General features: G+C 40.9%; 1 protein-coding gene across 1 annotated transcript in view; it reads left to right on the top strand.

Moving 5' to 3' along the window:
* Window positions 1-13,972, top strand: part of LOC105451978 (E3 ubiquitin-protein ligase MYLIP) — a 150,651-nt gene extending 136,679 nt beyond the window's left edge. Inside the window, exons 3-7 of the mRNA XM_011692733.1 lie at window positions 7,780-8,020; window positions 9,041-9,210; window positions 9,914-10,130; window positions 10,309-10,506; window positions 10,608-13,972. Of these exons, the coding sequence (XP_011691035.1) occupies window positions 7,780-8,020; window positions 9,041-9,210; window positions 9,914-10,130; window positions 10,309-10,506; window positions 10,608-10,934 (1,153 nt within the window). The 3' untranslated portion in view covers window positions 10,935-13,972. The remainder of the gene's footprint in view (window positions 1-7,779; window positions 8,021-9,040; window positions 9,211-9,913; window positions 10,131-10,308; window positions 10,507-10,607) is intronic.
* The last annotated feature ends 549 nt before the right edge of the window (window positions 13,973-14,521 follow it).

Below are 14,521 nucleotides of genomic sequence, written 5' to 3'. Positions count from 1 at the left end.
CAGATTTAAAGGAACGTCTCTGGCTCCGTAAATTGATATGAAAATGTCACGGCGTATAAAATAATTTCCATTTTCGTTACGTCACACGCATAGCCAATTACGTGATATTTGCCGGGGTTTGCAAAACCTTGAAAATGTTCGTGTACCCACTTGGTCAAGATATAATTTCTGCGGCTTCACGTTCGCGCGATTCTTCAAAACGGAAAAACGAAACGAAAAAGCGTAGTTTCCTTTCCTTTACGAGTGTATCACGTAGCGATGATGCTTCGCCGGACAAGTACCACGAGAGAGAAAAAGGAGGGACGACCTAGCATGTCGATGGCGGAGCTCGCCAAAGAAATCGTCCGCGCCACCGAGGCGACCACGAGTGTACGACGCATTCTCCCTCTTTTCTCGGCTTTTCTATTCTTACACTGGTATTTAATTTGAGCGCGGACGACGGTGTAAACACGGAAACTGAAGGAAGCATTCGAGAGCCTAAGCCGACGTGGTCATTGACTACTACACGATGAGTCGCGCGATAGCGGGAGACTGGCCGTTTCTCTCTCTCTCTCTCTCTCTCTCGGAAGATACGTTAGAGCCGCTTCGGCGTGCCCGAAACGGGGTTCCATTAATCTCGATCCTCGATAATAAGCAGATCCGCGCCGTGAAATACGCGGGCGGCCGGCGCGATATATACGGGTCGGTCGAAAGCGGGAAGAAAGCACTGCGAGTACGCTCCGCGGATTACTTGCTCCTGAACTTTAATTACCGGGCGAGGTATATACCTTCGACGAGGATTAATTACTCGCGGGGGCTGACGTGATTTCCTGTTAGGTCTCACGCTCGCCGCGCCATAACGCACGGATGGATCCGCAGAGAAAATTCTATTATGAGGTAACGAAGAACAAGCAAAGTCAATTATTGCCGTACTCGCGTCGCGTGGTGACCGGCGGGCGCGGGAAAAGGGAGAAAAAGCGGAGGAATCTACGTGGGTTATAATTTTATTGGTTTTTATTATTGCCTTTCCTCTCCGGTAAGCATTAAAAGCCGTTAAAATAAAGACTAAAATTCCGATAAGCACGAAGAATTTAATATCCTCCGTGGCACCAAATTTTCATAAAATAAAACGAACGGCCTCTCCCCTCCCCCTCCCCCTCCCCCGATATCGGGCTCTTTATTCATTGATTCCCAATACTTTCGATAACAGTCTACTATTATTTCGGGAACAGGATTGCGTTAGTTTCGTGGTAGAAAATTGTAGAGACATGAGATAATTGAATTATACGGTTATACTCTATACTGCGTACCACCCGCGTATTTAGCCAAGAGGAAGAGAGCTATACATAATGCAAAATTGAATCCTCGATATTGGCGCAGTTTGTGAACTTTAGTTATTCCGGTTAAATACGATAATAATGAATTATCGATTCAACATTATAATGAACAGAACCCGATGGTCACAGTGAAAATATATTTAAAATTAAATCTGAAATTAAAATCTACACAATATTCAGTTATTTTTCTTTGTCTCTGTATATGTGTTACGACACGACAACTATTCAAATATAATCGTTACATCAAATTACGAAATTCGATACTTGACATTTTCTTATCTTATATCAGTAAGCTAATTAAGTGATCGTATTTAGTGTAGAAAAAGGCATCAATGTGAATTGTTTTGTCAAAATCAAATTGTCGCGGGGACAAAGTCGCGGCTGGAGAAGCAAAAGTAATTACGACTTGCTTCGAGGGTCGGCTCGTTAATTACGACTTGGCGGAATAATTAATTACGCACGGTCCGATTAGATACAAAACCGTACGTGGTCGCTGCGGCGGGCGTGCCTGAAAATTGCTAGCAAGACCGTACGGTACAATTAAAGCATTGTGCAGCGGGCACAGAAATAAATATACACGAGGACGCGTTTGTGTGCGCTTCGTTCTAGAGCATGTGCATAATTGGAGCGCCCGTGAGAGGCGCTCTCGGTGGCCGAGTCGCTAATGAACGCGCGAAGACATTTTCGAACATCGCCGCTATTTTTATTTTTAAGCCGCTTTCAGGGGTGTTTGCGTAAGAAAAGGGGGAGTTGAGGAGTTTTGGAATTGGGACTTTTTCCTCTAGTTCTTTTTTTCTTTCTCTCCCTTCACGTGTTACGTGAACTGAAGAGTTGGGAAGAATATTAATTATATTCACGCTTTGAATTTTTACTCTAGAATTTGAGTTCAAAAGAAAAAGATGTAGAGGAAAGGAAAAAGGCAGTAATGGGAAAGATATGCGTCGCGCGTCTACGCCATAAGTAAGATCGTATTATAGTCACCGTGTTTTTTTCATGCCTTCCATTATCATGGCTTTGTCTTAGTGTCACAAAGAATTTTAAACACGTTGAAAGGTTGAATGAAAACTACAGATTATGCATGTACTGCAGGAAAACACTTTAATAAGTACATTTTAATGAATGTGACAGAAAAATATGGAGGATGTGACGCAACATAAACGTAGAGTGAGAGCACGTCACGTCGAGATTGCTTATTACTCCGCTTGTTATTACTTTGACAAGTTACACAATTTTAATTGAAATTTGTTTGTCATACAAATCTGACATGTCAAATCTGTCTAAAGAAAATAGAATGGATTACATTCCATAGAACGCACTCTGCGTAATATCAATTAACGCTTACGTCAATACGTGACTTTTATTTACGTTCATTACTTTAAAAAATATCGTTGCACAATCATTTCGATAGTATGCACAACAAACGAAAGATAATTTAATAATCAGTTAATTTAGACAATTAATTTAATGTTTAATTGTCACAAAAAGTAGTTTAACGATCACTTGATTTAGACGGTTAATTCAATGCTTAATTATTCAGTTCTTCTCGTCCTACAGGAAACTTCGTAATTTGCGTATACATTATGAACGCGGTGGTTAATACTCGCGCGCACGTGCATCCTGCGACGTTCCCGTTTTCTCTCGTGTGCGCCTCGAGAATTATGAAACCTAATTTAAAGCGCTCCGCAGGGATCGCCTTGCGGTCACTTTGTAGCTGTATAGTCTTTACAGCCGCTACCAAAGCCGATCCTCTTTGCCGCGTGGAAACTCTCCGCGCGCGGAAATCTGAGCGGCCGCGAACGAGCGGCGTGCCCTTTTTGAAAATTCACAGCTCGTCGGATCTGGTGTTGACTCATTTACAACGTGGCTGGCTAATGTCACTGGGCGACAGTCCGCATGCGGCGTGGCAACCGCACGCTAATGCTAATCCGCATGCAGCTGACTCGCCCGCGGTCCCGGCGAATTGCGACGCGCTCGTTCCCTTAAGAAATCCCGCCAGTTTATTCACAACTACTCCTTTCACCCCTCTCCTCCCTCTTCACTCTCGCTGGTCCATCTTTCGCGCTGTCTACGAGGGGCCAAACCAGCGGACGAAGTCCTGGCCGCGGTGACCACTTTAAAATTACCCGGGCGCCGGTTGGAAATAACCTTTGAATTATTTACTAGGAAATATTGTAGACACAGGACCGCACGGAGGTCCTGCAGCTCTCCACGACCGCCTGTTCATCCGAGCGCAAACGTCAGCTCGAGTTTTCACGCTCTTTGGACAGCTCTTTGCTGGCGACATCGCCGACGCGCGTCGCTTTTACCCGTATAATCTTTATTAAAAAGATATCCGTGAACAGTTATACATGGTCTGTCCCAAAAGTAATGAGACTATAATTCTTTTAGACTAAAATTATTTTATTGAAAATACGCTTAATATTTTTCAAAGTAGGATTCTTAACCGGCAATACAGCGGTACCAGCGTTACTGCCACCCTTCGTAACAGCGCAGGAAATCTTGACCAGACATGCCTTACAGAACACTCGTAGCGGCAGCTTAGACCTTTTTAATAGTCCCCAAAAAAAGTGTCGGACATTTTTGAGACAATTAAAAAAGTCCAAGCAGTCGTGGTGAGTGTTTTGGAAGGCATGCCCGATCAAGACTTCCTGCGCTGCTACGAAGAGTGTCAGCAACGCTGGAACTGCTGCATTGACGCTCGAGGATCCTACTTTAAAAAATATTTAATGTATTTTCAATAAAACGGTTTTTCCAGAATTAGCCTCATTACTTTTGGGACAGACCATGTGTTTAATCACGTGGAAATCGAGATTTTGCAGCTCTACGGTTTTCTATAGGCTGCCTTGGTCCGTTTGCCATTTGTTTCTCGGAGGAGCTTAACGATGAGAATTATTGCGGGTTGTTAGATAACGACACGTTAGTCTCGGAGAATTAATTGTACGTGCTCGATTTTCGAATGAAACATTCGCTTCGACTTCGTCCTCGAATTTCGCAGATGTGTTCGCGGAGCCACGGGTGCACGTATTAGTTACCAATACTTCGCGCGTTAGTCCAGTATGACTGATTTATAAGTACCTCTTGCACAATCAATCGAGTGGAACGCCCTATTTGAAACTCGGCGCGGAAGGGCCGACCTTGTTTCCATTTCTGAATTATGTATAGGAAAGTGCTGTGTACACGTCATGAATGAAATATACGCCACTACAGCCAGACGTTCCATGACGATGTCGTTAATATTACCGGAGTTACTTGACTCGCGCTAATTCAAATATTCCCTCCGTACGACGCGGTTATATGTTTGTCAAACACAGTACGACGCGACACACGGGATATCCGTTCGGCATGCGGTATATCTAATAAATATTTCGGATACAAAAAGAGTGTCGCGTTTGAATTCTTCAAAAATGGCCTTGCCTGTAATAGCGCTTAATAATAGCTTTAGCCCACCGAGGTATTTCCCGGCATTTAAGGCGGCTTGAAAGCTTTCTAAAAGCACTCAGCCTAGCCTCGTTTAGTCAGATCTTCTTGCCGCGTTGTAAGTCCGATGTTAGAAGCGTTGTTCATAATTTCGATGTTCCCTCTTGCTGCCTCATTCGTCCTCGATTTTAGCCGAGCGGAAATATCTTCAGCGAGAAAGGAACGGTCGGATAAGGTATACGTGCTGCTTAATGAGATAAATCGCCGCCCGAAAATCAGAGGAGCGGTAAACGATATGTGGAATTGCGTTAGGAATATTAAATTCAGTGTCATTTCACATTAACGAGACAGACGGTATCGCTGCAGATGCAAAGTGCGAACTCTGCTTAATTATCCAACAAGCTTCTCCTCTACGAGGCAAATCGAGATTAAGTGAACTCGATTAGACTGCTATTCTGATAATTTCATTATTCTGAGAATCGAGCTGTGTTACGGTCACTACTCCGTAACCGTGAGATTGTGTAATTTCAGGTAATCTCGTAATATTGTACGGATGAAGAAAAGCGAAACGTGGATTTCGTAATTCTGGAAAGTAATTTCGGTTGTTGGAATATCGCGAGAGAAACTCTCTCGGCCGAGGCCGACGTCGCTCGATTAAGAGTTAAGTCTGCGCGAGTCTCAATTTGCGAAAGCAGTTCGAATCGCCCCTCTCCATTGTCCCCTCGCGCGAATCTTCGGCCGGAAGAGTTCGATCTTCCGGCCGGCGATTTTCGTCGTCGCGCGATTGTTAACAATGCGTTCACCGACGACGGAGAGTTCTGGCATTCTCTCTCCGACAACTATCCCCCTCCGGCAACTTCGGGCAGAACCTGCAATATCTCTCTCACGGTGACAAATGTCATTGGGTTCTCGAGCAGTTCCCACCGTCGCGCGGATTTCGCCGAAATTCGGGGCCGACGGAGACGGCGAGTTTCGTTCGACGAGAGCGGCGCAGATTGTTCGCACATTCGCGACCGGGAGAAAACGACCCGCGGTAAATAACGTCTTTCTTTTTTGGGAGAGCAGGGCGTTTCGAGCGCAAAGCACCGGTGGAAACTTTACGGCGGGGAAAATCGCTTAATTTACACGGAATTCCACGGCGGTTCTCGAAGGACCCGCGCGTTTCAAGATGCCGACGGTGATGAGGCTGCCCGGGGGAAGCCGTGTGCGACTGCTCGGGCGCGCAGATCTCACGAAATTACGATCGCGACCTCAATTTTTTTACGCAGCTATACCGTCTTCCTCTTTCGCGTTTTTCCGAAATGAATGTTCTCTTGATAATTTTCGGAGGGAAAAAGTAAATCGAGGTCACTTCCCTCGAAGTTTTCCGGTAAACAGGCTGAACGCGAGAACGTTTCTCGATACCGACAGTGTTCGGCAAATTCGGAGATCTTCGATCATTGACGTTTTCTTCAAATCGGCTCTGATGTGGATTCTCGCCAACTCATCGCGTCGACTCGATTTATTCTCGATCGAAATTGATATTTTCCTCGTTAAAAAGCAGCGAGTTAATAGCTCGGAAATATGTCGCTGATATTTCTCTATCTCTCTCTCTCTTTTTTTATCAATTGAGATATCGAGGTAATGGCGCTGAAGCCGGAGTTTGATGTCGACGCTTTGTAAGTGTCGCTCGCGACCCGAATGAGGGTCGATGTTCGCGCGGACGGCAGTATACGGATTAATAAATTGTTTTCCCATTGTGTCAAATTATTTGCCATCGTGCGCACACGAGTTTTTTTTTTATGTTCCCTGATTAGCCATTATCTCCGCGGCGCGGCGACGTGAGCTCGCCAGAGGGAATTAAATGGGAGAAAGGGAAAGGCGAAGAGGATGGGAAACGCGCGCCGGCGGCATGCAGAATCATGAAAAATGGTACAGCACGGTATATTCTGATGCAGATTCTTTACCGTATTCTGGTACTTCGCGAGCGGGCTATTCACTTCCTCTCGACGCGTAATTCCACTTCTCCGACGGCAACATGTTTATCGCGAGATGTATGCATTGTACAGCTGAAGGATATTCAGGAGTATGCAAAAGGAGCTCGGAGGTATTTTGGAGAGCTGCCCCTTTTCCCGGTCGCGCACTCCCGCTATTCTTCAAATATGCATTGCGAATGTAGAGTCATGGTACCATGGAAATGTGCGATATGAATCATTTAAGTTGTCAACCAGAAATTCATTCGGTGAACCAAAGTAAAGATATCCGCTGAAGCTTCTTCCTCTTGTGATCGTCGAGAAAAAAAGAGAGTGAAACGTTTGAAAATGGAAATAAACCGAAACGCCAACTTGCCGTGCGACCGAGTGCCATCCCGGAGCACTGCAGGGGTCGGTCGTATTTAAAATAACATTATTTAAAATATGTACTTTAAATTTCAAAAAGTAAAAGAGTTATTTAGTATTTATTATTTTAAATAGCTTCTTCTACTTCATATTTAATATTTTAAATATATTTTTGGAATCTATTTTATATTTTCCTCTCATTTTAAATAAGTCGTATCAGTTTTTTATTGGCCCCTGAGATATTTTATTTTAAATAAGTTTCTGGAATCTATTTTATATTTGTTATTTTAAATAATCAGTTGTATCAGTTGTATTTTACCGATCCCTGCGGAGCAGCGATTCGCAGGATTCACGTCACGCACAGGCGGGAGAACAGCCTCTCTCTCGCCGATAATGCCTAAACGACCGCGCGTGCAATTAAATTGCGAACGTATTTTTCGCCGCTGCGAAACGTGCCTCGATCGTTAATCATTTCTGCATTATTGTATTACTGCATTGTTCAACTTGGGAGGAGGGTGGGAGGGAAAGGTGGTGAGACCTTAAAACAATGCTCTCCAAGAACGGGGGAGTAATCAATCTTACTTTAGCCGGGGAGTATCGTGTGTATTAGCCGGTCCGCCCGGCACGAAATTGAACTAATTGCAATTAATAACTCTCCGCTTCCTCGCGAAAACGCACATCCGAACGTCGTCTCATCGCCGTCCTCCGGCTGCCTTCTGTGATTGCAGGCACCAGTTCTACCTGCACTCCCGCCTCGAGCTGGTTGAGAGTAGGCTGAAGGTCGCGGATTGGGGCTCCGTCGCTCGTCTGGTCGCGCTGATAGCGCAAGCCGACGGAGGTGACTACGATGCGCTGTCACCGCCGCACGCGCTCTACTCCCAATGCTGTCACATACAACCCGCGGACTCCTGCGGCCCGAAACCGCAAGACTTCCTGCTACGGATAGTGCAGCAGCACAAGGAAATCAAGGTGCGATGACAGAAGTATTAATTATAGGTAAAATAATAATTATATAGAGGTATTTTAATTATAATTTGACTCATCACACATCAATGGAGTGACGATCGGAAAATTGTTGAAACTAAATAATTATTTTACAATGATTGGACAGAATATGAAATTTAAATTAAATACAATATATTACAGAAGAGACCCGTCATTTTATTAACACGTAGTGCAGAAAGAATTTATACATATATGAATTTGTAAAAATAAATATTATAAAAGTTCATCTGATTGCACGGTCCACTGATATTCATTTTTGATATGACGATCATCTGAATTTTCGTAATAATTGACGCTATTTTGAAAACTATTAAATATTTCTTCTAATATTATCAAATTATAATAGTACCTTTTAATATTAATAAGTTAATTGTAATTGTGAAATTCAAATAAATTTCTCTTATAGACATGGTTTAAGTTGAAACCATTTTCACCATGCAACCAACCGAATTTTCGGTTTTTTTCACGTTTCTTTATAAATATATATTCTTTTTGTTAACCTGTATTTTTGTTAACGCGTAACTACGCTTTCTTCTATAGTGTTTTTTTATTTTCTTTCATTCTATTTAGTCATTATATAAAACATCCTATTTATAGTTTGAGCAACTTTATCTGATTGACATCCCAGACGTACGCTTTTTACTTTATTCTCCTTTTATTTAATAAGTTTTACATGCGCCGAGTAAACTTTGCGTTTTCTCGTTTTCGATGTTCAATAAATCTTTTCTATTTTTTTTTAAGCTTTTGTACGTTAAATTAAACATTTTTTTGTTTAATAGAGCACGTGTGATTGCGTTTAATAGAAAATACACAATATTTGTTGAATAGTTGCATTTGTAGAGAGATGTATTTTCCGGGAGGAAGGAAGAGGAATTTTGAACAAATCTTTTTTTTTTACAATTTACAATTTGATAACTGAATATTGCTATATGAATATGCGTTGCACGATCTGCATGAATAACAGAGATATATGTGAAATTTCAGGGAATGAAAGCGTCGACCGCTGAATATTGGCTCTTGAAAGAGATATCAAACCTCGACGCATTCGGACAGGAAATGTTTCACAGTAAATTTGGATACAACGGAGTGTCTATGATCGGCGTTGGTCCGCACGGAATCACGGTCTACCGCAATCAGGACGAGGAGACACAAAAGTGATTATACATTAATACATATATATCATCTACATTTCTGTATGTATGTTTGATATAAACACAAAAAATTGATTTGCGTCCACAGTCGTCAAATTTTTCTCAACAAATTTCTTTTTTAACGGTTAAGAAAAAGAGTAGCCGAGTTAAAAGTTCAAACTTTATCGTTTTTTAAATTGTACCAGATTGCATTTTTAATCGCAATAAATTTGAACAAATTAAAAAAAAAGCTTAAACGAGCGTTCTTAATTGCACGTTGATTAATTCAATTCATCTAATTGTTAATAAAACTGCCTTATTAAGGTGCTTATTTATCAACGCAAAATCTCGAGATCAATTTTAATGTTGCTTCCCGACGATAGGAGACGTCACGTACCGGCTGGTACACACGTTGTACCATCCGCCGAGACGATCGTTCAACGGAACAGCTGTTACTGAGAGAACTTCATTATCAATCCGCGCTTAATATAAAATGACAAAGCTGTGTTTCTACATTAATATTATATAAAATCCTTAATAAAATGACAGCAAATAGAAAGTCCTTATACGCGATAAGATCAATAGAGTCCTTACAAATATATAAGAGCTTCCAAAGTTTTCGCTTCATCCATTATGCAGAAGGAAGATTAGCATCAAGATTTTATTTTACCTTTACCTTCATCGCAGGTTCAATTTATTATACGATGTATTATGTATTGCGTTACAGTATACCGTATACAGCTATACAAAGCGCCACGTCCCAACGGCGAATGTTCCACTTGGTTTATCTCTCACTTGACGACGAGGAGACGTCGCTGGACTTTAAATTAGACTCCAGCCAATCCGCCAGCGGACTTTATAGAGCGATCACCGAGAAACATGCGTTCTACAGCTGCGAGACAGTCAGGAGCGCGGTCACCGCGCAGTTCATCCGCGATTTAAAGGTATACCCCTCGTATAAGAGAACGAATTTCATTCTGTATATTTGATTTATTTTCGGTCGATCTCTTTTTCACACCGTCTCGGTTTCTTTTGAACTACAACTCGTTTTTTTTTTCTAAATTCGAATTGATTTAAATTCGAATGACGTATATATAATGGAGCGCCGTTGCTTTCTTCCAGGGGACAATAATTTCCATTTTCAACGAGGACTCGACCCTGGGTAAGAAATACGTGTTTGACATACGCAGGACCTGCCGGGAGGTATACGACAATGCGCGGCGTGCGCTTTATTGCGAGGCGGCGACCATAGCTCTGCCGGAGGAGAACGAGATCCTCGACAGGCACGCCTGCGGGGAGTGCGAGAATCCTAAGTGCAAGGTGAGCGACGAACTCCGTGTCCCGTGAACTAATAATATTGGGGAAGACTCGCCACCGTGCGTCACTCGATACATAACGAGATCCGCGTACACGTATTTCAGGAATCTCGGGAATGCCTGGCGAGATTGCTGGACGCTATGCTCTGCCGGATCTGCATGGACCGTAGCCTGGACACGGCCCTGTTTCCCTGCGGACACGCCGTTGCCTGTCTGGACTGCGCCCGTCGCTGCGAGCGTTGCCCGTTATGCCGGGCCGACATCGATTACTGCCGAACGATATACCTCCCAATCGAGCTGACGCACATCGACAAGCATAATCCGAAACTGCTGTCCGAGACAATCGAGCCTGTGTTCAGCAAGCCGCTGACGGAGGAGATAAAAGATAAGAGGATTTTGGACAGCGAGGCGTCGGTGAACAGTAACATTTGAGAGCGTCGAGTCAGACGTAGACTCGGTGCGTTCGAAAGGTTCTTCAGGATTGTCACTTGCCGCGCGGGAAGGGCGTACTGAGATACGAGTGCGAAGCACTTTTCTATTTACCCGTCGAACGGCCGACCGAATGTTCGAAATTCGACGTTCGTTGGATCGTGTTCAGCGTTGATGTTCATTGAGCTTCATCCGATTTCTTGAATCTTTTATTTTGCGCGATGACTTCAGTTACGTATTTTATTATTATTTGATGTTATTTCGGTGTTTTCCTGCTTTTTTTTTATATTAGTTTATCCTTTTAATTTATCAAGAAATGATATCTATATTCGTAGGATTCTATATTATTATAATCTTTTTTTTTTTTTTTTTTTTTTTTACAGAATGATTTTATTGTTACCAATATAATGGTTACTTACTCCGACATTATTGTCGAAATTATTTTTATTTTGAAATTATTATGAAATTATTTTTGAAATTATGGAACATTGTTTTATATGCAGAACTACGTATCTTGACATCTCGGTTGCTCCTTCAGTAAAAATTAGTAAAACTTACGAAAAGTTGTTTTCCAGAAATAATTTTTATTAAATGATTAACAAACGGGATGAATGGAAATACTGAAACTGAGAAATGATTTGATGGTACTGTGATTAAAGATGATATTGTTGAAAAGGCAGGAGATACGGGGGTAGCGTAGGTGTGTAAACTCCGAGCGAGAGGGAGCCATGGGATTGCATCATTATGACTACATATTCGTAACGGTGTTACAAAATAGTCCCTTTAATCGAGCGGCCGAAAAGTGCTATTAGCAGCATGAATCTAACGAGAAACAGTGCTGCCGAACGTGCGCGAACAAAGAATATAATCTATATTATACCAAGATTCAAAAGCACTTGGGGTATAAAATTTTTATTTTCAACTGATGATCGGACCAATTTTTTCCTTGTTATTTCATGATCTTTCTCAATGCTTCTGTGTTCCTCTTAGATAGATACGCTTCTTTTTGGTCTTATGTTTTACTCTGATCTAGATAGCACTTGCAGGTTATACATACACATTGGGTCGAGAACTTTTATCGGAATCGGTGACCCAGCATATTTTTACTACAACATTCGTTATTCATTACGCATATGCGGTATCGTTTACAAAACAACTGCTACAATATAGCCGCTTCTAACGGATGTTTCGATAGAATGAAATTCAAATTGTGTCGATATATTTACATTAGTTATGCCGTTTACATACGATTTACGATGGACTTAGAGAGGTATTATGTATTGCATTATCACTTTAACTTAAACAAGTAGATTGTAGTGATAAAGGCAACACAATACAGACATTACGTTTAGATATATATACATATATTGTGGATCTATTTTTATCACACACGTAAGTAGAATTAAATATATGTAATCATTACAGAGTTGTTAGCCAAAAACGAATTCGCTGCGAATCTTATATCTTACTCTTCCTTTTTTTTTTTATTGAAGCATCCTATATGAAGAAGGAAACTTTATTACCATAATATCTGTTTATATATGTACATAAGAAATGAGATAACCCGCAGCAGTAGGGTCAAGTGAGTAAAAGTCATGAGTTCACCAAATGTCAAATCTGTTTTAATATACTACGCGCATACGTCACTCTTTGAGTAAGTCATAATAAAAGCGAAACGAGTTAATTGCCTGTGTGCTTTGCACCTAAAAGATAAAATCGTAGAGTATAAAGTCAATGGCATTTTGTGTCTGAGAAAACACAAGGGAAAACCAGTCCTGAATAAAAATAATACGTACTCCCGCCGTGCATCTTGAACTAGTTATTTTTAAAAATTTGGAGCGTTAACCTTTCTTTTCATTTTCGATCAGCGAGAGAAATTTGAATATTAGCAAAATACGAAAAGATAACCTCTGGTGAATTATTTCTAATAATCAGTTCTATTGAACTTTGTATGAGTGACGAAAGTGATAGAGAGAAAGAGAGAGAGAGTAAAACAGAGAAAGAAAGACAGAGAATGCAAAAAGTAATGATCGTTATAGTCATTTATCAATGCAAAGCCGACTTAGTTTGTAATTATTTGTAAGAAGAGATGATAATATTGTATTTACACGCCGCTATATTTAATGCCCTTCGAGAGACTCCCCTTCAGCTACAGTGTAGCCCTCTTTCAATTCAGACAAAAAAAAAAGATGTAGATTTAGCTGTATTCTATATTATCATGAGACGCACTTTGCGAATTTCCAGAACGTCGATTTGTTAGCGAAGCTACACTGTATCTGCAAGATCGGAATATCGTTTTGAGTGATCTATTCTTCTTTCTTTTTACGAGACATTAACGCGAGCGTCAATACATGTGTAAAAATATATGTTAAGTTAAAATGCGCGATTAAAATGCAACTCAATGCAATCCTGCAATAGGCAACTGCTGCGTGCGCCAAGATGAAAATATTTCTGTCGCGAAATATCGCCGTAACTGCCGTGGGATAATCTCGAATGATGATAATTAACTTTAGAAACGATCGTTGTAATTGTATGATCGATTACGTTGTATGAAATATAGTCGTCTGCGGCGAATGTGAAAAACAGAAATAACTTTGTACCATTACTGCGTGTCGATTGCTGTAAGATTATTAATAATGATGACAACAATAACGCTACTATTACACATTACGAATAATAATTTCTTGTGATTTTAAATCTCTGTATAAAACGTATAAGAAAAAAAAATAATTCAAAATATTGTAGCTAATAGATCTGTATGGTAGGGATGAAAATGATCCGATAGAATGAAAGAAAGAGAAAGAAAGTATGTGTGTGTATGTGTGTGTGTGTGTCTGTATTTCTAAAAATTATCATTTGCAAAGAGTATTTTTAAAGTATTTCCAATTATTTTTTAGTATTATATATCAAAATTTTTCCACCCGATGCGTGAGACGGTGGAGAAATGCGCGCGTACATATGGAATTACCACTTACGAGATGTAAATTTTAGCGTTCAAATACGATGTTCCAATCTGTTGATTAAATACCGTGAAACATTGAGATTATCGATCTCTCTAATCCCTACACACAAGCAATTTTTCCTATATACAGTTTCATATATTATGGATTTTCTATTACGTTATTATTCGTCATGTTATTATTCAATTACATTTTGAATTTTCCATATAATTTATTCTATTATTTTACTAATATATTACACATTTATACATATCATATTAATAACATATTGAACATATATAATTAATGTATTATTATTGTGTATTTACACCGAGCGACAAAGAGCATATATTAGAATTGCGCGCTTTTCCGTTTAACATTTTTGTCTCGTTGCGAAACGTCTCGGGCGTTTCATAAGAGGCACGTTTGTCGCGGCGCACGTTCGGTTTCCTCTATTCAGCAGATATTGTGTGTCAGCGTAAAAATTAGCATCGCGCGGTGGAACGACCGGTTCGGTTGTCGGCTCGCGTTCGTAGAAAGCGACGGACTGCACAGCCATTTATTTTTTTTTTCTCTCTTTACATTTACGCGTCGCGCAAAAATAAAAAAAGCAGGTAGACGGAATCTACCTTCGGCAGTTTCGCGTTGACA

The sequence above is a fragment of the Wasmannia auropunctata genome, unplaced genomic scaffold (assembly GCF_000956235.1).
Source record: "Wasmannia auropunctata unplaced genomic scaffold, wasmannia.A_1.0 LD336106.1, whole genome shotgun sequence".
NCBI lineage: Eukaryota > Metazoa > Arthropoda > Insecta > Hymenoptera > Formicidae > Wasmannia > Wasmannia auropunctata.
This window is presented reverse-complemented; position numbering and strand designations above follow the sequence as displayed.